The sequence below is a fragment of the Pteropus alecto genome, unplaced genomic scaffold (assembly GCF_000325575.1).
Source record: "Pteropus alecto unplaced genomic scaffold, ASM32557v1 scaffold61, whole genome shotgun sequence".
In the NCBI taxonomy this organism is placed as follows: Eukaryota; Metazoa; Chordata; class Mammalia; order Chiroptera; family Pteropodidae; genus Pteropus; species Pteropus alecto.
In genome coordinates, this window is record NW_006434835.1 from 496,167 (window position 1) to 523,680 (window position 27,514).

A 27,514-nucleotide genomic window follows, 5' to 3' on the forward strand; every position below is an offset into this window, starting at 1 on the left:
AGGGCGTGGCGGCCTGGCCGAGACGCCTGGAATGGCCAGCGTGTGGTTGCGGGCTGCCGGTGGCTGGAGGAAGCGGTGACGCGGGAGACGTGGGGGCAGCGCAGGGAGCAAGACCCTCAGGCGGCAACATGGAAAAGGCTCCGCGGTGGCCGGGGCCACCAGAGGGGCTTATGGGCCATGCGGTTCCGGCCGTTGTCCCCAGCAGGACTGAGCGTGGCCCGTGCCTTTGCCGCAGACACCAGCCCAGAGCACCCGGGAGTGTGTGAGTGAGCCACGTGAGTCAGACAGCAGCCTGATGGGGTGTGGCCGCCGTGTCACACGGTCACTTGTTGGCTGCTATGGGCACCGCACGCCAACCCACGACACGGAAGCCCGCCTGCGCATACACCCACGTGGGCTGGGAGGGGCGGCAGGGTGCGGGGAGCATGGAGCGCACTCCGGGGCCGGCCTCTCCGGTCCCCAGGCAGAGGCCCCGCTGGCTCTGCCGCTGCAGTGCTGGGTCCGAGCTGGCACGTGGCTTGGGGGTACGGACTGGGCGTGCAGGTGCGCTCACCTCCCACCGAGGGGCGGCGGCCTCGGGCCGGCCCATCTGGCTGGACGGTCTTCCCAGTTTGGCACGGGCGCCGCTGCCCGCGGGGGACGGAAACCAGGCCGAGGCCAAGCAGGGGCCGTCGCTTGGCTGCCTGTGGCGGGCGGCGGGTGAGGGGAAAGAACAACGCCACCCCCGTCGGAGGTCGCAGCCCCTTTATTCGACTGGAAAGGCATCGTTACACAGTGCAAACGTTTCTTTGGTGACGTACTGGTTACAGAGACCGTAAAAAGGCACCTGGCTGCTGGCAACGGTAAGAACAGTAAATAAACACGTACGCTCTGCTCCTGCCACAGCAATCCCGACGGTGGCTGCTGCGGTCCACCCAGCCCGCCCGCCGCCCCACCCCGCACGTGAGACTGAGCCACTGCTTCTGCTGCCACCTCAGCGGCTGTCACAGGGTCCTACCGGGATCCACAACCTCCTTCAGTTTAGAGTGTGACCCTCTGACCCTTGCCCAAGGCACATGGCTCAACTCACATGCTCGTCACCTCTGCAACACAGCCACGGTAAGACTCCCAGCACCTACAACACCCACACGCCCGCGGAGCCGGGACTCACTGCTGCGTCACAGCCGAGCCACTCCCCAAACCACCAAGTTTTAGACAAAGCACTCCATTTTCTAGTTTACAAAAATTGGTTCTGAGGTCTGATTACTAAATTTGACTTGATATTTCAAGTCCCATGCTCCATGAAACAACATCGGCTTTGTCTGTCACTCGGGGACAAGGCTGAGAGGTCCAGCCGACCAAGCTTAAACCCACTGCAAATGGCTTGATGTGGGTTAAATGGCAGGATGCTGATGCCTTCCCCAGGGACGGGGCAGCCCGTGCGGAGCTCGGGGGCCTCCTGCACGGGACAAACAGGCTGTGACTGCCCACTGCCCGCTGGACACTGCAAGAGGACTTGCCTCCCTCTCACCATGGTAACGGTCTTAGCACAGTGCCACCAAGGGTAGACTGCCCCACCGTGTACCCAAAGCGCCCACGTCCCCAGGGGCCTTCCCATAGGAAGGGCCGGCGGTCCCTCGCCTGTGTCCAGCACACAGTGGGTACTCAGGTAAAGATCTGTGGAACCAAACTCACGTGACGGGCGCGCTTCTCAACGTAAGTCACTTCGTATTCGGAACAAAATAGCGTTTTGGTTAAATGGCGTGAGGTACGATGGTTGGTTTTCACTGAATTCTGAGAGGACTTCCGCACAGTGTGAGCGATTTCTCTGCCCTACCTGACACTGAGACACGGGCAAACTTTCGTAAAAGGTCACGTGCTCTGAACACACAAACGAGGTTCAGGGAGGGACTCTGGTTTCCTGAACGCACCCCCGCCCCCAAAGTTCCAAAGTCCCCAGCGTTAGAATTCCTCCAGGCAGAAGGAGAACTGGCAGCCTCCTGAGTCTTCCGTGCACCCGGCCTGGGCCAGCCCCACGGCACGAACGTGGTACCCAGTGGCACCACGTGCCCGTGACGGCAGGGACGTCCCACGTCTGGCCCACGACTGGCAGGACGCACGCAGGTCAGCGTGAAGACAAACCTGATTCCGAATGTGCCTTGGTCACCGCACGGTCACGTGTGGGGAGCAGAGAGGACGTGGTGTACACGAGTGCAGGCAGCGGGGACGTCTGTCCTGTGAAGGCTGGAGCATGTGGGCTGGTGGGACACCAGAGGAACATTGTCAGGTGTCACACTGGGGCGCCAGGAGCCAGTGCCACCTGGACACCCTCACGGAGACTGTCCCGTCTGTCAAACTCTGGTGTCCTTCGGCGGCTCCTCTTCCTGGTGGCTCCGGTGTGCAGCCCCGGATGCAGGCGACTGCCTGGGCCAATGTCCAGGTGGGAACGAGTAGCGGTTTGACGGGAATCAGCCGAGGAGCCTGAACGATTTAACTGTGCGGTTTAATAGCACCGATTTCTCATCAAAAACTTAAATAAAACCTGAGGATCTAACATGAAGTCGGACTCATGTCTGCTCCCACCCGCGTGGCCTCCGCCAGTGAGAGCTCCGGCCGAAGCCCCTGCACCATCTCTGAGATGGCCCCGGCGATGTGGCCAGGTGCCGTGAGTCCTTGACGTGCTCCAGCCTGCACCGCCTGGCCGGCCAGTGGCCTGCAGGGGATGCGCGGAGGGCTCTGGGCAATGTCACGGGGTCGGCGGCTGCTTTCTCGGGCTGTCATCTGGGCAGACGGGGCAGCAGGCTCCGCTGATTCTCACAGGCGCTGGGCACGCGACCGGCGAGCAGGCCTCCACGAAGCAGGTGATCTGCCCGTCCTGGAGAAGAGATGGCGCCAGGACATTCAGCCCCTGGGCCCCTGGGCAGTTACCGCCCCACCGCCCACTCCCACTGGACTGCGCCTGGTCCAGTCTGCTCGGGCAGCCTCTATGACAAGGGGGTGACTGACAACTACAGCTGCATGGCCTCCGGCGCCCCGCCCACTGTCCCCCTGCACCGAGGGTTCCCTGGGACACAGGCTCCTCTCACTTCTCCATCCTGGGCCTGAGATGACGTCTGCTGACTCTGACAGGAGACCAGACTACAGAGCAGCCACGTGGACACGACCCCTGCTCTGTCCTTCCCACACCAGGGGCACCCACCCTGTCCCAGGCTGCAGGGAAGGCACCCGGGCTGGCCCTCTGTCCTCCTGTGCCCAACGCTTCCCACCCAGCCACCTTCCCTGGGGACCCGGGGCTCCTTGCCGGGGTGACCTCCGTGGCTGCCCGGGGCCAGGCGCACAGGCCGACTCTGAACCACAGCGGGGGACAGGCCCGCAGGGTGCAGGGCCTTGTTGACCGCCGACGCCCAGCGGGGGGCTCGGTGCAGGCCCTACTCACATGGCATTCGCAGCGGGTGCACGCGTCCCGCTTCCACCTGGCGCCGTCGGCGTGCGCGTCCCCGCCCGCGTCTGCGCACCCGGCCGTGCTGAGCCGTGACTCCAGCTTCTTTATCTACAAAGCCAAGCGTGCACGGTCACTCGTGGTGGCCAGTCCACCATCCCGCCTGTTCCCCTGCAGGACAAGGCCTGGTGGGGGGTGGGGACGCAGGGCTGGAGACAAATGTTTGTGAAGAACTTTGACGAAGCCTCAAATGTGGCACCGTCCGCCTCACCCTGACACCTCACCCTGCTGCAAAATGAAGTGAGCAGCCAGGACGCCCAGAGCCGCTCTTGCAGGACTGCGGGCGCGAGCCCCTGGAGGGCGGGACCGCTGTCCCGGCCACCAGTCCCCAACGGCAGGTCTCCCCTGCAGCAGGGCCTGTCCTTCGTGCGCCTCGCGGGCAGGGGCAGGGATGCTGGGTGTCTGCGCCTGGAGCATCTGCCAGCCCTGCCCACGCCCTTCCAGCCTCCGAGGGAGAACAGGTCATGCCGCCTCCATACCAGCACCACTGGGGAGGCGTCCCAGGCGCCAGCCCTCCGCCAACGGCAGAGAGTGGAGCAGACGCAGGCACCACACACGCGACCTACTTCTCCTAACGCGTCCTGACAAAGTGTCTGCAGCTGGGGGCAACCTGCCGCACTGACGAAGGACGAGGGTGGCATCAGCACATCTGGCACACGGGCCAACCACGTCATTTAAGTCAGAGTGGTGTCCCCTCACCCCACGTCACGGCCTGCCATAGCCAAGAAGGTCCCAAACCCTGGGACTGTCCACCCTCCACCTGCAACATCGCACTGCCCGGGGTCAAAACTGCCCGGTCCCTCAGATCTGTCACGACTCCACCTGCAGTCCCGCCACCTAAGATTCACCTCCAGGGAGGCAGTCACTCTGGGGGTCCCCGGAGCTGAAGTGACAGCCACCAGTGTGCTAGAGGTGCTGATGCCAGAGCTACCAGACCTGACGCTCTGGAAACCCGATGCCTCCGCCGAGGTGAGCAGCCCCTGCCCTGAAATCTGGACGCATGTGCCCGAAGAGCATGGGTGCCTCACACGGTCTCATCGTGACACCACGGGCACCGGTGGGCACAGGGTCACAGACTGCCCGCCCTCAGGGCCTGCAGCACCCACCCTCCCGGGCTGGGCACCAGTTCGTCCATGCCCGTTGGAGCCTGGGCTCGTCTCTGGCTCCAGGCGACGATTCTTCCCCTGCTGTCTGGAATCAGCTGGACATGGCAGGAATTAGCTCACTGGGTGGGGGGCAGGGGACGCTCATGTCCCCAACCCTGCAGACCCCCAGAGAAGACCTGAGACCCAGCATCCTCTAACTCAGGGTGCCTTGGTCATCAGAGGGGCCCGATCACCAGGAATCCCAGGGGCTCTGCATGGCCCAGCCCAAGATAAGCCAGCAGGGAAGGTGATGTCCCCTGGGCCACAGGGCAGGAGCAATGGGCAGAAGATGCTCCTCAAAGTCATGAAGACAGAATCTGTCATCAGAAATACAACATGTGCTGGAGGATGACAGGGCTTCGGGCACCGGTACCTGTGTCCTGAGGTCCGTGATGGTCTTCTGCATCTCCAGAACGAAGTCCCTGAAGTCACTTGTCCCTGGTACCTGTGGCTGCTCATCGGGGGCGGACGTGGCGTTCCCGGGGTGCTTGCTGTGTTTCCCAACACTGCACAAAAGACAGAGGGAAAAGAACGCGATCTCAGCAAGTCACCACCAGAGCCAACACACACGTACCCAGCAGGTCCTGCTGAGCACCTGTGCCCGTCCAGGGCCGAGACCACCCCGCAGTGCCAACAGCCCGGCCCCCAGGACCAGCCCTACCTCGGTGTCTTCCCAGGCCCTGTTCTCACGGGCTTGTCCTCCGGGTAGCTGGAATCAAGGGACCGCCTGCCTCGAAAATGATACGAGAATGCGCTGAACTGTCCCCTGGTCCTGCAGTCTAGGAAAGAAGTTCAAGGGACACGTTAGTGGCCAACCACTAGTTTTAGGTGACATTTGACACACCTTGGCAAACGGTGGACTTTCTGGCACGCCTATGACAAATGGCAGTGATTCACAGCCAGCAGCGGTCAAGGAACCACCTGCGCAGACCTTGTCCCTCCCTCCACAGGCAAGCCAGGCATGGACAGCACCCACAGGTTCCCAGGTGCCAGGCCTTCGCCTCTCTAATGACAGCTGGCCCCTCTGGCACACCCTCCTCCAGTCACACACTGTGCCCCCGTCCTCCCACCCTGCACCAGTCCCCAAGGCCACGCCTGGGGCGTCATCCTCCCCTTGGCCAGAGGCACTCACGCTCTGGAGTGCCATACAACATGTAACCCCCAGAACAGAGCCCGGGACAGGCCTGGCCAAGGCCACACAGGCCCTTCTCAAATCTGACATCTCCTGGTGCCGGGGGTAGTAACTGCACGAGAAAAGCACAGGACACACAGACTGAGGCTGCCGGGCGCACCTCCCCACGCTGCTCTTCGGTGACTCGCCCACCATGCCCCCGTGACAAAGCTCACAGGAGATTCTTCTCCGTGTCCTGTGCCTTGTCTCAGGAGCTGGCTGGTCACGTCCCAGCGCAGAGGGCCCATGCCCAGTTCCACCCGCGGAAGCGCATTTCGGTGGGAACACACGGGCCAGTTCTGGGCAAGCAGAAGCCCGCAGCCCCAAGTCGCACCGCTGGCTGTAAGCCCGCCCCACGCCTGCTTCCACGGGGGACAGCTCGGGGTCCTGGGGGCCAAAGACCTCACAGTCCAGTTGGGCGTCTCGGGGCTGTCGTCACAGGCAAAGTGTGTCTCCCTAACATGAACAGTGTTTATGGCTTCACGTCTCTCACCCCGCCCCTTTGGGGCAGACACCACATTCACACCACATTCTCCTAATCAGTGTCATCTATGATGGGACAAGCTGACGTCACGCACTTTCTGAAGACGGACCAGGTGACAACCCTGCTCATTTCAGGGTGGTTTCTCTTGCATGCGTAACATTTATACACACACACGCACACACACAGAGAGAGCAGAGACAGAAGCAGACACAAAACCAGATCATACTCAGTCACATGCACACAGATGACGTTGAAAACACCCAAAACGTCAACCCAGGTTCCTGTACTTACTGACGCATGTAACGGCCAGTCAAGACGAACCCCCGCTAGTAAGAAGCACTCCTTCGGGACGGAGGTGGGGGACGCCTGCGCCAAGGGTGCTGGCTCCGGCCCCCCCTGCCATGCTCAGGCTGTGTGGCCTGTTGTCCCCAGCACAGAGGAGCAGAGTTACATGGGATGGCGCCTAAAGGTCTCCCAGCTTTTAACACCCTATGGCCTCTGGCCCAAGTCTGAACACGGCCACGATTACGTCCCAGTCAGGAAAAGAAAGCCCAAGTTTGCCAAGAGTGGGGTTTCGGGGGTAAAGCAGGGGCCACAGAGGGAGGACGGTGGCCCGTGAGCTGGGCGGGCACACCCGGCATTGCCCCGACGACCAGGCCGCCTCGTGCCCGCAGCTACGCTTCAGCCCTGACTCTGGCTACGCTGCTTTCCCGTGTCTCCGTGGGCGCGGAGACCCAGACCACGCACAGGCGCTCGGACGCACGTGAGTCTGGGAGAAGCGGGTGCGGAGCCGCGCGTCCGGTTTGCGGCTCTCGTACTTGGGGCCGCGGTTATCACTCCACAGCCCCGCGTCCCACGTTCCCGCTGTCACTGCCCTGGTGACACCGTCCCGCTCTCCAGCACGGGCGGGGCGCCCACCTTCACAGCAGTCCTGCCACACGCGCAGGTCCAGCCGGGGGATGTCCTCGCAGCTGCCGTAGCCGTGGGGGAACTCCGCCACCCTGAACACGTCCCTCTGCACGCGCGTGATGTTGTCCGAGTTGTCACACAGGATCCTGGCCAGGGACGTCTGCTTGATCTGCGTCAGCTGGGCCGGAGAGAACACTCCCGGGTTCTCGTACCACAGCCTGCGAGCCAGAACGAGCACACGATCAGGACTCGGGCCATGGGAGCAGAACCCAAGCAGCCCCGCCGCACTGCGGCCAACCGGGCGACCCTTCGCAGTGGACTGAGTGTCACCCACGCGTCCCACTCGGCAGAGCGGCCCGGACGGCGGCAGACATGGCCGCACCGTGGCACGCGCTGCCTTCAGTGAGCCACGTGGCACACAGCCCCGCAGCCCTGCGTAGCGACAGGCAGGGCTGTGTCCCACCACGGACCGAGGCATCACAGACTGGCCGGTGTGACCTACAGAGCTGGCACTCCCCTGTGCCCCCACTATGGGGTGGCCCTGGGCTGGACGCTCGTCCCCAGAAACAAACATTCTTGACAGCTCAAAGGACACGGAAGCACCTCTGAGTTGGGATCGCTCGCTCTGCTGCTGTAGTGACAGGTCAGCCCCGGCCGCTGCGGCCGTCACAGAACCATGGGGGCCAAAGCCATGTCCCCGTCCCCACCAACGCCCTCCCCAAGTCCCCAGCACCACGCGCACCTGTCCCCGTCCCGCAGGCGCCGGAACTGCGTGCTCAGCAGGCACATCAGGGTGGGACCCAAGCGGCTGCCGGGGACCAGGTCTTCCACCATGAGGGCCGGGAATAGGTCGATGTTGAGCGGGGACCCGTACAACCTGCACAGAAAGGGGTGAAGCCAGAGGTGTATGCGACACGCTGCACCTGGAGAAGCTCGCGGCAAATGTGGAAAAAACCCTCATTTTTTTCTATCGTTATTTTCCATTATTCAGACCTTCATGTAACAAAAAAATATTTTTCTTGAAAACATCTATTTGTTAAATTAAATAATTTCTCCTATTTTCTATTCATAGCTACACACATAAAACACACAAACGTATTCCTTGTAAGTGTGGAAAAGCCAAGAAAACAGGAAAATTAAAACCACGCTTCTCTTGCTAACCAGGGATAATCATACTTGTAAACTCTCCCAGACCTTTTTCCGTAAATAAATGTGAACAATGAACTACATACAATTGCAGACCCGTTTTTAAGAACAACGGGGTTTTACTACATATTGAAAACACACTTGCTACAAACATTCACTAAGCGGAGATGATATAAGAGGTTGAGGTGGCAAAGGCCAACACTTTCGTCAAATTCTTTGCATTCCTTAGAAACACACTTACGAGGGAAAAGCTGACACTCCTGTGGCAGATCACTCTTACCTGATCTTAGAAATTCAAAGAACGTTTCAAATGCTATTCAAAGCCCAACTAGATTCTCTAAAGGTGTCCCATAACTGGGACCGCCCCGGCCGCAGCAGTGACGTGACCGGCTGTGCCAGGCTCTGCCTTGCCGCGAGCGGAAGGGGCTGATCTGGCCCGTGCAGTCCTCCCACGTCCATCACCGCGGGCCACTGAGACCTGCTCCCGCCATGGGCTGAAGCCGCTGCCTGGACGCCTGCAGACTCCCTGGGCCACAGACAGCAGCCTGGGCCACGTGGTGAGCTTGGGGAGGGGCTGCCAGCTAAGCCTCAGGAGCTGGTGCCCCAGGGCCCCACTGGGCCAGTGCCAAGCCCGGGTCCTGACGTGATGGCAGCGTCTCCTCCCAAAGCCCCGACAGACGCAGCCTGGTGTTGTCCCCTGCAAACCCCTCTCCTCCTCTCTCCTATCAGGCCCCCGCCATGTTAGAAACTCTCTACTCAAAACTCTCAGACGTGGCTGCAATCACCACGCTGCCAGCTCCCTCCCTGCACCAAGACAGCCACCAAAGGCGTCTCCTGGGCCACGTGCCATCCCCACTGTTCCTGATTGGAATCCACCTCCACCAGCTTCTCTTACCTGACCTCCCAACTGCAAAAACCAAACCTCAGCCACGCGAACAAACCGGCACCACCGCATCCGCGCCTGGGGCCGGCTCTCTCTGCCCGCCCGACAGTCACAGACAAGACGCACAGTGGGCCCCTCACCCGCCGCCTGAGCTTCTCCTGGATATCGGGGTCCTAGGGCCCCTCACCCACCGCCTGAGCTTCTCCCGGATCTCGGGGTCCCGGGGTCCCTCACCCACCGCCTGAGCTTCTCTCGGATCTCAGGGTTCCTGATCTCGTTTTTCAGGTCCTCGAAGGTGTGGGCGGACGACAGGTTGCAGTAGACGCGGTAGTCGTGGTAGGGGGGGATGCCGTGGTCGCGGCCCCGCTGGATGTTGATGGCGGCCAGGTCCAGCGCCACCGTGTGCGCCATGGAGAAGAGGTGCTCGGTGAGCTCTGTGTTCAGCAGCTGGGAGGGCACACGCATCTTGCCGGCCACGCCGAACAGGCCGCGGAGCAGCGGGTCGATGCCGCCCTCGTGGACGATGCGGAAGGGGGAGAAGAAGGCCCGGTGCAGCGGCACGTGGCCCTGCGCGATGGGCTGGAAGCGCTCGTCCAGCCGGTGCAGCACGGGGTTGATGAGCGTGTGGCCGAAGCGGAAGGCGGCCGTGGCGAAGGCGTTGAAGATGCCGGCGTTGACGCCTGGCTCGTAGCCGCGGTACTCGCCCAGCATCTTCATGCCCACCTCGCCCAGCACCTTGGGGAGCCAGTGCTGGTAGGTGATGTGCTGCACCTGCGCGCCCACCACCTTGCGCGCCTCGTGGTAGATGGTGTCGCCGTCCCAGTGCGGGTTCAGCGCCAGCAGCTCGGCAGCCACGCGGTTGTGCTCGCGGAACCACAGCGTGTGCATGCTCGTCAGGCCCAGCTGCTCGTTGGCGCGGTGGTCGCCCGCCAGGAAGCAGGGGATGGGGCTCTCGTTCTCGTCCCGCATGCACTCGGTGGGCGGCCCGGCGGCGAAGGGCAGCAGTGGCTTCCCCGAGCGCTGCACGACGCCCTGGCGCAGCAGCCCGCGCTGGCCGGCCAGGTCGCGGAGGGCGCGGGCCTCGTGCGCCGAGCTCCCGTAGACGTTGGAGGCGTCGATGTAGGAGGTGAGCTGGTTGATCTGCTCCCGCGGGTACACGGAGTTCATGAGCAGGGAGGTGAGGCCGCTGCCGCACACGGGGCTGGAGCGCACGAAGAACATGCAGCGCGCCCCGTTCCTGACGCGCGGGTCGTTGGGGGGCACGGCGAGCGAGAAGCAGGGCGGGTCACTGCCGCACACGGTGCTGCAGTGCTGGCCGTCGGAGAAGCGCGCCTGGCTCAGCGCCACCACCGTGGAGTCCAGGTCGTGGTCCAGGAACTGGCCCCACTGCATGAGCATGTGGGTGAACTGCGCGTCGGGGGTGATGGCCTCCGTGCCCATGAGCGTGGTAGACACCAGGCGGGGCATGGGCAGCGCGTGCCCATGGTACAGCCGGCCGGGGTTGGCGCCCCGCGGGGTGTTGAAGCCGTTCTCATACACGGACTTGAGCAGGCGCTCAAAGGCGGTGAGCGAGGCGCCCCACATGGGGTGCTGCAGGTTGTTGCACGTGCCGTCGTGCGTGCGGTACTTCTGGTGGAAGCACATGTCCGAGCAGTTGGTCACGCGCCGGTGGGCCGTGCAGCCTGACAGGTTGGCAATGAGGCTCAGGTACTGTGGGGACACCAGGTCGTTGTAGTGGTAGCCTGGGGGGAGAGTGGACGAGCTTACTGCCCTGGACCCGGGCCCTGCACACCTTCCCGCATCTCGGGAGGCCTCGGCCTGGACCCGGCCCCACAAAGCTGACCCGCTCCAAGTCTAATGGAGCCCTGCCCGTGAGCCCAGGCCACGCTTTCCACTTCACTTAATGACCCCACAGACCTCACCACCAGGTGCACACCCAGGGAATCTCATCCCGGGGTATCTTGCTGTCTCAGAGGCCCCCACAAGGACATGCCCTCCCATGTCCCCACCAGCTCTGATGAGCTCGTCTTTCTGCCCAGGACCTCAGACTGTCCACTGGGGAAGCAACTCTGACAGGTCGGCCTGGCAGACCGCTCTAAGCGGGCTCTCCTCACTGCAGGCTGCACTCCACGGCTGACACTTCAGCCCAGGCCCGTGCTCAGGCCTCTGTGTCCCCAGACAGCGGCTCTGCGCCGGCCCCCGGGGCGACAGCACTCACACCTGAGCCTCGCAGCTGCGCTTCCCAGTGACCAGGGCAGTGACATGGGCGTCTGGCTCTGTTCACAGTCACTTAGGAAGTGAGAATGTTCTGTTTACACGTCACAGAGCCAGGAAAAAACCGCTTCCTCCTACACGTTCCCTGCATCTCATCGCTGCAGGTTTGCCAGTGACCGAGCCGGAGTGTGGTGGTCCAGTTCCTCTGGCCACCTTCCCGGGCGGAGCCCAGGCAGAGGGCAGGCACCACACCCGGGCAGGCACAGACACAACCGCCGTGACACTGGAAGATGTCTGCTGTGCTTTAAGGAACCAGAGCCTCCTGGAGTCTCACTGATACAGGCTACAAGACCAAACCCATTTCCAAAACCAGGTGCGCAAGAGCCTTCTGGAAATGAGACGCTCCCCAGAACTCTGCAAAATGCCCTGAATGTCTAGCCGCATTCACACTCTAGTTCACTCCAGAAATGAGAACTGTATCAGAACCCAGACGACTGTGACTAAAATGTCGAAATGTAAGAAAAGACATAAATCCAAGAATCAGGGAATGGACCAAATGAATGTTTTGCGACAAAAAAATTCTGAGAAATAGCGTTAGTGAAAAAAGTCGTTTTCTTCCCTAGCAAGCTGTCACACCCAGGTCTGCAGGACAAGGACACAGGCAGCCTAGAGGTGACACTGCAAGTGCACACCTGTGTGTCTAGAGGTGAGACACCCCCCCATCTCCTAAACCCACAGCCCAATGTGCCTAGGTCACCAAACGTCAGCTCCTGTCTTCCTGCCACGGGGAGTCATCCTGAGTCCTCTCTCACCCCTACATCCTAGTACCAGAGATGTCACTTCAGCCGTCATACCCAGAACCCTCCTCACTGGGCACCCTGGTCCCAGCACTGTCACCCCCCTTCCTGCTGGGTTTCCGGCATCTGCCTTCAGTCCCTCATGGTGTTGTCACCCAACAACCCAACCCCCGTAAAATCACGTCACTTCTCTGCCAGAATGTGTGGCTCCCATGTCACCCATAGCAGAGGACAAAATACTCGCCCCACCTCCCGGGGGTCTCAGCAGGCACCCCGAAACCTTCCCACCTTGTTTCCTGTTCCAGCCACCGCAGACAGCCTGCTCTTCCCCAAATACCCCAAACATGGCCAGGACCCTGTGTCCCTTCTACCCAGAACACCCTTCCGGTGGATGTGGCATAGCTGGGCCTCTACTCAAATGTCACCTTTTGCACCCAACACGCATGTGCGAAAGAGGCATGGATGAATGAATGAGTGGGTGGGTGCGTGTGCACCCCATAACTGCTCTAGATGACAAGAAACATAGAATCACCTCAGCCTGCGAGGGCCGATGGTCTCACTCTTCCTTTAGCCTCTCGCAGTGTCCGAAAGCACGTCTGTAAACAGCACATGTGGACATGGAAGATTCAGACCCACACGCTGAGGCCACCACTGCACTGTTCAAACATCTGAGCTGTGGCCCAGATGAAGACAAGGGGTAATAGCGAGAAATAACCCCAGGCAACCCGGCAGGCCCTCCACAGGGAGGAAGGTGGTCCAGACAGGGTGGGGGAAAGGCTGGGAGCACCGCAGGGACAGCCTGCAGAGCCGCCCCGTCCCTGGTGCCAGCTCTGTGCCAAGGGAGCCTGTAGACAGAACGGAAGGGTCCAACACATCTCCCAGGGCGCCTGTGCGCTGAGGTGGGGAGGGGGTGGCGCAGCCACCCTGGCCCCAGGAGGCGTCTGCACACAGTTCACCAGCGCCAGGAAGCCAGGCACAAACAGGCCCCACACATGGCAGTGCTGAGGACCCCGCGCCAAGATGGGAGCAGTGACCCCCAGCACCCCGCCTCCCTCACCTCACACACGCATATTTAAGGACGACTGAATGACGTTTTTGCCCCGCTGGGAAAACGTGCTCAACAAAGACAAGTCAGAAGCCCTGAAACAGCCTAAGTCCCCCAGTTGTAGCACATCACAGGAGAGCTACTGCTGGCACTGTCCTCAGAGGCACACGGATGGGCAATGCCACATGCTGGAGCAGAGTGACGGGGTGGCAGCCACCCCATGCCACCTTCACAGCAACTGGGGCTTTAGAGGCTGAAGCTCCCTCCATAAGCGCCGTTTCCAGGAGCTGCCTGGACACAGCAACACTCAGGTAGCTGTTACCCTGCAAAGCCGTCCCTCTGAGCCCCTCTGTCCTGGAGGACCAGACGGTCACAGACGGTGGGCAAGGATAGCCCTCTCATCCCCACAGTTCCTGGCGGGGACCACTGGGCTGTCCCAGCTCAAGGACCCCACACTGTCACCCCGACTCTCCTGCAGACACAGGGACCCCACACTGTCACCCCGACTCTCCTGCAGACACAGGGACCCCACACTGTCACCCTAACTCTCCTGCAGACACAGGGCAGGGAAGAAGGCCCACCCCGGGGTGTGCTGAGTGCATGGGCCTCAGGGGGGCCAGGGACCCCACACTGTCACCCCGACTCTCCTGCAGACACAGGGACCCCACACTGTCACCCTGACTCTCCTGCAGACACAGGGCAGGGAAGAAGGCCCACCCCGGGGTGTGCTGAGTGCATGGGCCTCAGGGGGGCCGGGCAGCCTGGGTACTGACCGGTTCCGTTGAGGTCGACCATGAGGCCGTTCCGCACGTGCTCCTGGATCAGCTGCAGCGTCCGCTCGAATATCTCCCCCGCGCGTGCCTGCTCCACCGTGTAGGGGTCCCTCGGGTAGCGGAACAGGGCCAGCAGGTCATTGGGAGAGCGGGGACGGCTGGCGGTTCAGGGGCAAAAGGGGACAGTGGACAATTACTACAACAAAGGTCACTCGCATCCAAACACGTAACTGCTGTTTAATGTTTCCATAGCTGTTCTTACAGGACAGTACCGTACCTGACTCTTCCCCAGTGAAAGACAACAAAACAAACCAACAAAACCAGACACTAAAAACGAGTAAGTAATTAGGTCGACAGAGAAAACAGACATTCTGCTTCAACTCAGACACAGAAAAAACACTTTGGAATCTGCCAACATGAACAAATACATAGCTTACTTGTGAAATACTTAGTTTTTGCCAAATCATTTAGTAACGAACCCAAACTAGAATTTTTAAAAAATGTTTCATTTGTGAATCATAGTTCAGTCTCTACTTGGAAAGCGCCTGTCACCCTAACCCCCGGGAGATGGACGCCAGCGCTTCCCTCAGACGGAACAGGGCCACCTGTGCACGGGCGCCGCCTGCACGCCCACAGCCCGGGCTCAGGTGCGAGGGCCCACCCCGCCTCCGGGTACCTGTCAAACAGGTGCGTCCGCGTCGAGTTGATGGCTCTGTCGACCGTCGCAATCGCTTCCACGATCGATGTGGCGACAAACGGGTCCCCATTTCGACTGACGTCAGGAACTGAGAAAAGACGCAGTCGCGCGTCACCGGGGAACCCCGCACGCGTTACGGACGTCTCGACGCCGCATCGCGCAGGCCCGAAGCGCATGCGCGTGACTGACGTCTAGACGCCGCGTACGCAGACCTGAGGCGCACGCGCACTAGAGAGGTCTCGACACCGCGTCGCGCAGGCCTGAGGCGCGTGCGCGTGACTGACGTCTCGACGCCGCGGCGCGCAGAGCGGGGAGTACTCCTCTCCAACTCACACCAAAGCTCACACTGCTGTCACACGTTCTACCGGAAGCTGTTTTCAAACCGGATAGGAATTACAGACTTTTAATTTTAAACGACATGACATCGCACAGAAGGATCGGGAAGGCGTGGCTGTAATGTAAGACACCACGGTGGCGGCGCGGACTCGGGCCAAGCCGGTCCCATCCCCTCAGGACCTGATGTGTCACCGCCATCGGCGCATCACTACGCCCCACGCGTGTGCGCGCACACACACTGCCCAACTCAAACCCCAGGCAACTGCCCGTCTCTAGTTTCCGCCTGTTTTCGCCTAACTTTTTCCGGTAGAGTTTGCTCCATAACCTTGCGTGACCCATCTCTCATCTCCGGAGACGGCTCGTCACCGTCAGTTGCCACGCGGCCTCCGCCTCGGAAATCACCTCTCAGGGCGCCTTCCCCGCCCACCATGCTGGCGACCGCTGGGGCCCGGCCGGTCCTCACGGCTGCTCGCTCGCATCCCTCCGCCAGCACCTGCATACTGACCCCTGGGGCCTGTCCCCTCGGGCCCCAACGCAGCCTGACGCAACCCCTCACGTCTGCGACGCACAGGCACAAGCCACCGTCACCTGTGCTGCTTCTCCAGACGCTGTAGCCCAGCCGCCTCTGCCACACACCGGAGCTTAAAGCTTGAGCAGGTAAATGTGACAAATTTACACGTGCACGATTCAAACAGCTGAAAAGAACCTTCCCTAGGCAGAATCCCTATTTCTGTGTATCTCAAACAGGGATCAAATTCACTAATTCTTGGGAGCAAATACTTTTAGACCAAGGGTAGACGAATGAAACAGACGATTCTACACAATTTTATCACTAATTAATGTCATTATTAGTGGTTTAAATTGGATTTGTTTTTTCTCTAACAATGGTAGGTAAATATGAAAATATTTATCTATCTTTAAAAATTATAAAGAAAATTCACCAAAACGTTAATGGTGGTTATTTCTTGGGGGTGGGAGATTATTTTCAAGTTTCATATATAACAATTCATGTTAAAGTAACATTGTTTAAAAATATTGAGAACACAGTTTCTAAGTCCTAGGATTCATCGACTTAATATTAACTTTACACGCTACTTATAATGGGGGAATAAAGTCATTGAACTCTTTTCCCTAAAAGCCAACAGGCTTGCACTTATTCCTTTCTGGTTCACATTTAGCAGGCGCCCACAGGTCCAAGATGGGGTGTGCGGGTGGGCGTGTAAATTACTGAGCGGTTCCGTCTGAGCGTTCACAGGCCCGTGGAGAAAGCAAAGGGCAGGTGTGTGGAGGGCCGTGGGCGGGCTGCGTGTGCGAGAGAACCCAGAAGTAAGGCTTTCTGCCAGGGCTGCAAGGGGCACAAAGCGAGCTGGGGGACGCTGTGCAGGTGAGGAGACGCAGGTTTGGGTCCACCTGAGACGAAGCAAAGCTCAAGGGTGTGGGCGTTACCGCAGGGCCACAGACACGTGAAGCGTGAGTGACGCCCAGCTGTATACTTCTGGGAGGACGGAGGCAGCGTGGGCACAGAGCAAAAGCAAACAGGGGCCTGCTGGACGCCAGGGGCGAGCCATGCCGGGCCACTCATAGAGTGGGATGGGCGTGGTCCGGGGCTACGGACAGTGTGGGGATAGCCGCTGGTCACTGGAGGTCACATCAGGACCCTCAGGATGCAGCGCTCACCTGGAGTAGGCGCAAGCGGAGGGCCCAGCCTCCCGGGCACGGTGAACAGCATCCACACCTCTGCCACATGACAACTGTGACATACACACTGGCAGACTCAAGGGGCTTAGGTGACCACTAACCCCACCACCAAGCTGAGAGCGGGAGGCTCTGCAGGGCCTCCGAGCACATTCGGGGTGTGGATGCCTGCTCCCCCATCGGCCTGGAAGTGCACCTGCCTCTGGGGCCTTCAGCCCACGTGGGTGCACAGTCTGTGCCAGCAGCAAACACGCCGACCTGGGGGGCTTACCGCTGACGCTGAGCACCATGCTGACAGAGGCCTGCCCGATGGTGTTCCGGGCCACGCACTCGTAGCGGCCTGCGTCCGCGGTCCCCACGTCGTGGATGGTCAAGAAGCCCTCAGGACTGATGTGAAACTTCCCGCTCTCGGTCACCTGCACCCCATCCTGGAGGAAAACACAGCAGACACCACCCCAGGAATGACTTGGAAGCAGACGGTGTTCATCCTGGGTGGCGGGACTCCGTCTGTTGGAGTCCCACGGATGCCAGCCTCTCAGATCCACCCAGAACTGGGGAAGGGAGACTGAACCAATTAGCCCGATACCAGCTCAGAGGGACAGGCTTTGCTCACACGCCTGCAGAAGACCCGGAGCACAGGGACGCGCAGACTGTGCTCCCAGGGCTCATCAGGGTTGGCCGGGGACACACAAGGCCACGCCCGTGGGACATGCACCGTGGGCGGAGGTGCAGAGCTTGGGCACCCAGGGCCCTGGGCACTGTCCACTGGAAGACAGGACGCCCGAGCCACACCAGGAAGGACGGCGGCATCCCAGCAGAGAGGAAGCTGGGGAGGACAGTCTTCACCGGCCCTGAGAACCCACGGTTCCTTTTGAGGGAACCGCTGCACATGGCCACCCCGTCCTCCATGTCATGTCACGTCTCATTTGAATGTTTATTGGGCTTAGTAGAAACAATGCAGTAAAATAAAAAGACAAAAAAAACCTTCTCTGTTGATTATAAAATCGAAGATCTATCAAGAGGGTGCCTTGGTTTTGTCCCCAAGAGGCCGTGAAAATGAGACCGTCCCGAGCCTGTCTGTCCTGTTCTGATTGGCAAGGACACCACAGAACCTTTAAACTCAGGCTTGCGATCTGGGTGTTTTCCCTGCTGTGCAAAGTCTACAGAAGCAGCGGGCAGGTGGCAGTCAGCCCCGCGCTACCTTGTTCCAGGTGATGGCTGGCTCGGGCTCCCCCTGGGAGCTGCATGGCAGCTGCACGTCTGTGCCCACCTCCACCGTCACGTCACTGGGAACGCTGGAGAACACCGGGGTGACTAGAAGGCAAGGGCGCACTTCTGACAATCGTGGCAAGCCCAAGGAGACTCGTGATCGGCACCCCGAGTACCCCATCAGTCAGAAGCAGCTGGACTGTCCATCGCCCGCCAACAGACTGCAGACCCGGAGGAGCCCTGCCGAGGGGCCGGGGTACAAGGCCCCGTGACCCCAAGAGCGAAGCAGGATGGAGGGACCCCCCGAGCCTGCACTGGGGAGCTGAGCTCACCCTGTGTGCAGTGGCAGGTCCTGGTAGGCTCTCGGGGACCCTCCCCCAGCTCTTGCCTGACAGGCCACCTAGAGTCCTGCCCAGTTGGGAGCGAGAAGAGCAAAGCGAGAGCCAGCCGGGCGGTCAGGGCAGACACAGCTGGGGAGTGGGGGCCCGGGTCCGCCCCTCAGACCCCACCTCCCCACCCTACCCGCAGACAGGCCTGGCCCCGCGTGGGCTCCGTGGCTCTGCACCCGCAGACGTGTATTCTGTGTCCTAGAGACACCAGGAAGCATGCGCCCTCTGGGGGACACAGATGGGCCCTCCGAAGGGGACAGCAGGAAAGCAGGGCCGGACACTCAGGGCAAACAGGAAACGGACCCCGCCCCAGGGCCCGGTCAGGGACTGCCCACGGCCAGTCAGACGTCATGCTGCCTCAGCAACCGCCCGGGGGAGGTGCAGCAGCCCTTCTCGGACGCGATTCTGACTAACCGGTGAAAACACCGGGCGACATTACGCCGAAACTGTCCAGCATGAGCGTCGTTAAAAAATAAATGTTAACCCAGGCGACAGAGAAGCAGCGAGTGACAACCTAGCATCTAGAGAACGTGGGAGGAAACTGCTATTCGAAAGAGCCCCTCGGAGCTCAGGCGACGTGGACGCTGGCCGGAGGCCCAGCCCCTCGGGAACTGTCTGCGCACAGCAGCCAGGCCCGCCCGCAGGATGCCGCCCACACGCACCTCGGGGCTGCACTGTCAGGTGGGCCACCACCCTCTGCGAGCCGATGATGTTGACGGCCTGGCACTCGTACTGGCCCTGGTCGTGCAGGGCGACGCCCGAGATCCTGAGGGTCCCCGACGACAGGACCAGGTGCCGCCTGTCCACCGAGAGCTGGCTGCCTGGAAGGCGCGGAGGCACTGGTCAGGCACATGGACGCACGGGCGTGGCGTCAGGCACACGTGAGTCAGAACTTATATCTGAGAAATGAAAAGGTTGCAGGAACGTGTCCCTGCCCGAGCCTGGGCCCATTGTCCTGGCCTGCTGGTCAGCAGACGCCCATGACACGCCTGTATGACACGCCAGCACAAGCTGCATGCGGCCAGGTCGAGGACAAACAGGACACGGCCCCTGCCCCCAGTCATGCCCCCAGAAGGGGTGAGGGGCAGAAGAGAGAGGAGAAAGGTACGAGCAGGGCCGGCCGGGCAGGGACGCGCGGTGCTGGGGTTGGCTGGTCCCCACGCCGCCGTAAAAGGACACATCTGTGTAGAGGCAGGGACGGGAGGGAAGCGGAGCGTCACACGTCCCCAGGTGAGCCTCTCCTGCCCAGGAACAGGGTGCAAGCTGTGAGTGCATGCACGTCTCCCCCAGGGGAGTGTAGGGTCACTGGAAAGGCCCTCAGGCGACAAAGGGACAGAGCTACCCTTTGGTTCAAGGTGGGCGTCTTCGGCTGGTTGTCAAGGTCACCCTGCTGAGTCCAAGACAAAATCCAGAAAATCCAGCAGCCTGGGCATTGCCTCCCTCATCTGACCTTCTCAGCCAGGCTGCTGTCACCTCTGTGTCTCAAGGATGTGTCCAGCAGTTCACCCATCAGGGAGTACTGGCCTGACGCAGTGGGGGACAGGCGGGAGCACTCGGAATCAAAGTGAGAGCAAAAGCGTTTTTTAATGCACTCCATTGCTCGTTTCCAGAACGTTCTACCCTACGTCATTACACTTCATTTAGTGCTAATTAAGTGCACACTAAAGGCAAGACCCAGACTACATGGGAGGAGGTGAGCCAGCCCAAGGCCACACCCAAGTCCCTTCAGTAGATGCAAGCGGCACTGCTTGCAGCTGGGACATGCAGACACCTGTGCCCTCACTAGAGCCTGGGCCACACAGGGCTTGGCCATCACTGCGTCCTGCCCAGCCAGGCAAGGACGGAGCTGGTCTCCATCTGTGGAGGGAGAGAGAGGAGTGACAGCCAAGGGACCAGGTCGGGGTCTCACCTCCTTTCGTCCAGGCGATGACCGGCTGTGGGTGGCCCTTGGCCTCGCACTGGAAGTCCACTGTCTGCCCTTCGATCACAGCTCTGTCCTGAGGGGTCACAGTGAACTGAGGAAGAGCTGCCGGAAGGAGAAACATTGGGAACGCGACATCAAAAAGACAGCGTTGCTGAGAACGTGCTCAAACTGGGGCTGGTGTTGTCCTTCTCCAAGGGAAGCGACAAGGTGACAAGTTCTAACAGGATCTACTATTGGGTACAGAAGCAGGCAGAGAGGACACTGAAGGGTGGAAAGTAAAGCACAAGGAGATCAGGTGGCGGGCATTTCCCGGCAGCGCCCCGAGAAGTGCAGACAGATGGGTCTGATGCCAGCGCCAGCTCGCCAGTGCCAGCTCGAGGACGGCCCGGCTTGGCGATCCCTCTCAGTCCGCACCCTAAGTCAGGACCTACAAGCCGGCAAACTGGTCATTAAGTAACAACTGTGTTTGGTGACGGGTTACTTTGTGATTCTTGGGTGAAAACCACAGTACAGTATATCTAGTTTGACTCCATCTTTATAAAATTAACAGCCACAGCAAAGAAAGAGCTGTGTCTCCACCTTGACGATCGCCAGCGGGCACAGCTGCAGGTGCAGAGGGCGGACAGGGAATAATGGCAAACAGCCAGGGAGCTGGCTTCCGCCGGAGGCAGAAGTTGGTGGAGAGAGAGGAGCTTTGCATTTCCACACCGTCCTGCCTCCCAACAAGTGTCCCGCTTTGTGCTCTATTTAAAAACTAACAAACTCATTGTAGAGTCAATTAAGAAATTTGGAAACATACAGTATACGTCTTAAAATTGCACATCCTCAGCCTCTGGTGTCCAAAATTGACCCAGGGAAGTTGATTCCAAGATGTATGAAGACGTCCCGCTTAAGACAAGCGCACACGCACACGCACACATCCACATCCATGTAGCCACCAAACGCTTCGGGCAAACAGGCAGAAAACAAAGCCTGTCCTTCTGAAGCATCAGTTCAGAAAAGCAGCCAGTCACCGATCCACGTGTACATGCGGAGTCCGCGCTGGTGAGCACGGCAGGGCCAGTAAAACAGGGCCAGTGCGGGCGGAGCGCAGCAAGCCCACTGGGAGGGGGCGTCTCCGTGCTGCCCGACACCCACCCTGCACGATGATGAGCGCCGTGGCGTGGATGCTGTCGACGCTGTTGGAGGCGAAGCAGGCGTACTCCCCGCTGTCCTCCTGTGTGACATCCCGTATGTACAGGCCGCCAGAGGGTGTGACGCTCACGCGCGGGTCCACGGGCACGGGCGTCCGGTCACCTTTCGTCCAGGTGATCCGAGGCGCCGGGTGGCCCGTGGCGCTGCATTCCAGGGTGACGCTCTCCCCGACCAGCACCTCCGTGTTCTGCGGCTGGATTACAAAAGTGGGCCGAGCTGTCACGACGAAACACAAGTTCTGAATTAGTTTCCTCCAGTTTCGCAACAGCTTAGTGCTTGAGTTTTTCTATTTTCATGTTACTCTACTGACCTCTAACCTCAGTCAAACAAAATTTAATTCCATACTTTTTCAAAGAAATGGGCAGAAAACAAAAATGGCCCACTGCCTTAGCAGCTCTGAGCGATAAGAGCGACTGACTCCTGTAAGCTGGACTGAACTCTGCAGAATTCTTACTTTTGTTTATCCTGAATGCATTAATGTCCATCTTATTAAATCCTGCTGGTAGCAGTTCTTGGTATAAACCATTGTGTTTTAAAGTGTATTCAAAACATACAAAATCATCAAATTTCACTCACAAATTAAAACTACACTGAGATAATATCTTTTAAGTCTAAATCTAGAAAAAAACCCACACGTTTCGTGGGTGAGTCTGCAGGAACCGAGCTCCCACACATCAGTGGCGCCCACGGGCACGGCCCCCTGGACAGAAGCACGGCCGTGTATGTCCCATTTACAAACCCTCACACCCTTGTCCCCAAAAATTACCCTGCTAGGAACCGACCCTACAGATACACAGCAAACACGAGAAACGATGTATGTGCACACCGTCATCCATAATCCTGGAACTCAAAAAGCTCTGAAAATGAAACATCTTTTCCTAACTTGTTTGTAAAAGTTGATCTACCCAGCATGACGGTGCTGGGTCTTCATTTTTCCTCTAAGACTATTAACATTGTTGGCCACAGGACGCTATGTGTTGCTTACAGGGTGTACAAGCCTATTAAACACATTCTACACCAAGCGGCCCTTCTGAAAATAGTTCCCAAACTTCTGAATTTCAAACATCTGGCCCAAGGGGTTTTGGATAAAGGGATACAGACCTGCGACAGCAAGAGATTTGTGGGGGGGAAACCCTAAATGTTCTCCCAAAGGGAACTGGTGAAACAGGTCATGTTGCATCTGGACAGTGGAGTCTGCCGCAGCTCTAGGGAGGAAGAGCAGGCCCGGGGCCGAGCGGGACGCAGCAGCGGACGGTGCGTGGATGAAGCAGCTGCTGAAGGCAGCAGGCGTGGGGGGCAGGCAGGGACTGAGTGGGTGACGGAGAGGGGCAGGGACAGACTGCCTGCATCTTCTGTCGTTAGTCAGTGATTGAGCTTCACGAGTCAAACAGCAAGTAACAACAAACTACAGGAAGTGGAGAGATGACGTGAACGTCAGCATCTCCTGAGACAGCGACGGAGACGCTGTGACGGTGTTGACAGGGACAGGGACACCGAAGCCAGGAGCACCTTGGGTAGGTGCAGAGCCCAGTGAGGCTCCATCTGTCTGCCAACAGATGCAAAGACCAAAGGATGAGAATTGGCCAGGGAACTGGACGCAGGCCCCGAGGTGCCACGCCGCCGCGTGAGGACCTAGAGGCGAAGTCAGCTCCTGCCGCCCCACCCAGGGGACTATGCTGAGTGGAATGGAGAGAAGTCTCATTTCAGCCTTATTTACCAAAAGCTGGCCCTCCAGGGGGCCTGCTGTCTAAATCCCCTCCACATTAGGCAGAAGAAAAGTGGCCCCAGTGGCAGAGCTGAGATGCAGAAAGACACAGCGGGAGAGAACTGGCACCTGGGTGCAGACGTTGACAGCTAAACAGTAACGATGTTTCACAGGCTGAGAAACCACAGCACCCAGCTCACAGACTTGGGGGAGTGCATGTGGGCAACAGGCAAAGCCAGCGCCACGCAGCCTGTGATTTACGAATGCTTCGAAGCTCTCCAGGACAGCCACTGAAATAAGAGAGGCAGAGTGCAACTTCCCACCTAGAACTAGGAAAATGGAAGGTGGAAAAACGATTATTCCAAAATAAGGCAAGAAAGAGAAAAAATTGGATAGTCGAAAATAAGATGTAGACTTTATAAACATAAACGTGTTGCTAACTACCATAAACATGAATGGACTCGCTTTAAGGAAACATCTGTCTGAATTTTTAAATCTAATTCTATGCTGTTTCTAACGAGCGTTGGGAACACACGCACGTAGAAAGGTCCAGAGCAGGAGGGCGGAGCGGACACGCGGACAGACGCGTCAGAGGAGAGCCGGCGCACCCGCACTGAACCAAACCAGCTCTGAGGCCGAAGGCACCAACAGGTGAAGTGGTTACAAGCAAACTTTAATTCAGGAGGACGATAAAAACTAGATGCCCAGATGGCAGAGCTTCAAAATTCCCAAAGCATAGTTAACCCTTTGCGACCCAGAGGCCACAAATCAGTCTGCTGTTCCTACAAAGTGTCACCAGTCTGGGGACAAGACAAGCAAACTCTCTCTGTAAAGGGCTGGGGCATGTTCCAGGATTCGAGGCCGGACTCTGTCGCACCACTCAGGTCTGGCACCGCCGCAGACACCGCCGCAGATACCACTGACACGTAACCAAACGGATGTGGTCGTGTTCTGCTAACACTCAGTTTACAGACACTGAAATTTCACTTTCTTGTAATTACCATGGATCCTAAAAACTCTAAGTCTGTCAACCACATAAGAACATGAAACCATCCTCAGTTTCCGGGTCTTAGAAAACAGGCAGTGGGCCAGGCGGCCCGCAGGAGGCCATCTGCCAGCCCGTCCCAGGCTGACCGGCTGCTACCAGGCAGGTCCTGCATCACAGCAACCTTGTCACAGGTGGTAGGAGCACTCGGGGCACAGGGAAGGTACGCCCCCATGCTCAGACCAGGACGGGAAAGCAGGCTGCTGCTCAGGGCTGCACGGAGATGGCAAACACAGTCTGGGACCCGGGGAGCCTGGCCCTGTGCTCCCGTCTGTGCCGTGGCTGTGGCCTGACCTCGCCCCGCCCACAGCCGTAGGTCTCTGATTCCTCGCGCGTGCTGCCCAGGCTCCCTGGGTGCAGGGCTGTGCCCTCGGTGTGCACACAGCCACCGTGGGGCTCTGGGAGAGCCGGGAGCGGGCGCCCAGGGCTCGATCTGGCTGCCGTGTCCCTCTGTCCTCCTGAGCTGAGACGTGGCACCAGGACTTCTCGCTCATTAAGAAACACGACCCATGACACGGTCACACTGCGGGACCACGTGACGCAAACACGTTTTGTTTTAAGAGCCAAGAATCTAAAAGAATCACATACAGCCACCAGCGGCGCCACCGACAATGGCCGGAGAGAGTCCCAGGGCAGCCAGACCCGGGGTGGCAGACCGAGGAAGCTGTGGGTGGCGGGACGGTGTCACGGAGGCCACATGGTGGGACCGTCCTGGGTGGGGCCGCATGTGCTGGCCGCCCTGCGGAAGCAAAGCCCACGCGTGCCTGTAGGGGCGCCGCCTCTGGCCACCTGCTCTTCTGCACGAAGCCCATGGGCCCAACAGGCCGACAGGAGCAGGGTCACAGCCTGACGGGGCCCAGGCCAGCTGGGGCCACAGCTTGACTCGCTTGACGAGATCTTTCAAAACCAGGTCCCAACACTTCGCATGTGGGAAGTCTGCCTAAAAATCCAGACTTTGGCTGCTTCTTCAGTAACTGAAGCTCCTGGCACGACGGAGACCCACCAGCAGATGGCCACCACCAGCACCGTCCCTAGGACAGCATGGCCGGGGCAGGGCCGGCCGTGGCCTCTGCAAGTGCCCACGGCACCCTCCGGACAGCCGCCCACAGCGCCGCCGGCCTCAACTGCCTCCTGAGTGTTTGACCTGCATTAGGGGCTGACCACAGGCCGGAGCAACGGCCACGAAGCACCTGTGACCGCTGCAAAGCCACGCCACGCGGGCCGGCCCGCTGCAGGACCTCCAGCCGGGGACCCTGCATGGACTCATGTTCCACTACTGGGCCGAAGGAGGACGCGGGCCGAGGACGGCCAGTTCTGGAAGGACTCCCGCGTGAGATGCTCCACGTACCTGGAGACCCAAAGTACCTGAGGGTCACCTCCTGCGTCTTCACCTCCCCGGCCGCGTTCTTCGCCATGCACTGGTAAACGCCCTGGTCCGTCTCCTGCGTGTTCCGGATCATCAGTGTGCCGTCGTCCAGCAGGTTCAGGCGGGAATCTGCCGTCATGCTCAGCTCGTTGCTGCGGAGACAGGGAGCCATGGGCACGGGCTGCCAGGCACGGGCGGTGCCTCGTCCCGCGGCCCCATCCTGGCCAGCGAGGTCCAGGTGACAGCCGGAACCCCCTTCCCCCCGGGGGTTTCTCCCCACAGGGCCCCGACCTCACACCCCACCTAGGAAAGTGCCCGGGCAGCTGCACCGCACATAACTCAGCTGCTCGCTCAGCACTCGCCTGTGCCCCCTAAAACAACGTGACGGGTAAAGTGGGCCTCCCTCGAAGGGAAAAGGACGCAGGAAACTCTTTAAAAGCTTTCCCTTGGTTCCTGGCAGACTCGTTGAAGAATCGGGGTACAAACGTTTGCGGTACTGAAAGCAAAGATGAGGTGAGCCGACAGAACAAGGCCTCCACTGTCTGGGGACATTATCCCCAGAATCCGCTCGGAGACCCGGGACGCCCCAGACCGAGACCCTGCGCCGTGAGCACGCCGTCTGGCCCGCCCCTCATGCGCTGTGCCCACGCCGGCTCCCAAGGCGAGTCTGTCCTTCAAGAGGCTTCTGGGTGGAAGCGGTACTCACCTCAGCCCCCAGGGCTCTTCCTGAGGCGGCCCCGCTCCCTCCCATAAACGCCTGAGCCAGAGCCAGCAGGTGGGGCAGGCCACAGAGACTGGCAGGTGGAGCACGCGCCCGGTGCAGACATCAAGCCATGGCTGCCTCTGACCTTAATTTTTCATACCAGTTTGTTCACTTATAAGCAAGCACGTGAAGGGCGTGAGCTACCCTTACGTCTGTGCCTTTTAAATGTGCACTTCAGTGTGCTTCAGAATCCCCACAGCATTCACGCTGGATTTTAAAGCTTGTTATGTCAGAGCCAACCGAGAAACAAGACCCCAGGCTACCAGATGTCCCCGCACAGCAGGGGGCCCAGCCCCTTCCGCTCAGTTCCGAGGCGACAAACCCAGGCCCAGAACCAACCCCACATCGTAAGACCCGGAGTCCGTGCGCTCATCCTGCGCCTGGGCTCGCAGACGCCCCGCCCACCGCCTCCCGTTGTTCCTGTGAACACTTCTGGACTCAGCACCCTGGCCACGGCCCCAAGGTCGGTCCAGGTCTGGAGAATGGCGGCCCAGGCAGTGGCTGGGCTCCCACGTCAGCCATGTCCTCCTTGCGCTGTCGTGATTAACTACGACCCATGAGCCCAAGCAGAGCGGCCGGGCGCCAGGAGCACCATGTGGGTCTGTGCCCAAGCCAGTGGTGGCCGGAGCACGGGTGTGATGACACAGCAGTACCACGCCACAGGCCCCTCGACCCAGGACCTGAGGCCACCCACCCCCATCGCCCCGGCCCACGCCTCATCCCCACGCCAAATGCTGTGGGCGGAGGGAGCCTCACTCTGAGACGGGCAGAGCAAGGACCCTCGTGCTCACCACGCACGGCTCCCCAGCGGCGGCGTCCCCGGCAGCAGGACCCTCATCTACTGAGGACGGTCCCCGCGCTCCAGGGCCAAAGCCCCTCGTGACCACGCTCCATGCTTCCAGCGGGAGAAAGGCGGGCTCCCCGCAGGCCCACCCCGGGTCCTGACCCTGGGGTGAGATGCCGCCCTGCAGCGCAAACGCCAACCCAGATGAAGTGGGAGCGAGCGGCCTCCGGCGACCAGGCCAATGTCCCGAGCCGTCTCCCGGCCCCGCAGCTGCTTCAAGCAGAAAAGACGCAGACGGGGTTTCTCCCGCCCCGCCCATGGCCGAGGCAGAGGGCCAGGCAGCACCTGGGCAGGTGGGGGGG

General features: G+C 60.0%; 1 protein-coding gene across 1 annotated transcript in view; it reads right to left on the reverse strand.

The window, feature by feature from the left end:
- Positions 1-727: 727 nt before the first annotated feature.
- The window catches only part of PXDN (peroxidasin), a 42,193-nt gene continuing 15,406 nt past the window's right edge, over positions 728-27,514 (reverse strand). The window contains exons 10-24 of the mRNA XM_025045782.1: positions 25,588-25,761; positions 21,433-21,705; positions 20,281-20,397; positions 19,034-19,192; positions 17,975-18,087; positions 17,045-17,201; positions 14,722-14,830; positions 14,046-14,203; positions 9,455-10,958; positions 7,930-8,064; positions 7,197-7,405; positions 5,285-5,402; positions 4,997-5,129; positions 3,416-3,529; positions 728-2,854 (exon numbers count right to left, since the gene is read on the reverse strand). Coding sequence (XP_024901550.1) covers positions 2,726-2,854; positions 3,416-3,529; positions 4,997-5,129; positions 5,285-5,402; positions 7,197-7,405; positions 7,930-8,064; positions 9,455-10,958; positions 14,046-14,203; positions 14,722-14,830; positions 17,045-17,201; positions 17,975-18,087; positions 19,034-19,192; positions 20,281-20,397; positions 21,433-21,705; positions 25,588-25,761 — 3,602 coding nt within the window. The 3' untranslated portion in view covers positions 728-2,725. The remainder of the gene's footprint in view (positions 2,855-3,415; positions 3,530-4,996; positions 5,130-5,284; positions 5,403-7,196; positions 7,406-7,929; positions 8,065-9,454; positions 10,959-14,045; positions 14,204-14,721; positions 14,831-17,044; positions 17,202-17,974; positions 18,088-19,033; positions 19,193-20,280; positions 20,398-21,432; positions 21,706-25,587; positions 25,762-27,514) is intronic.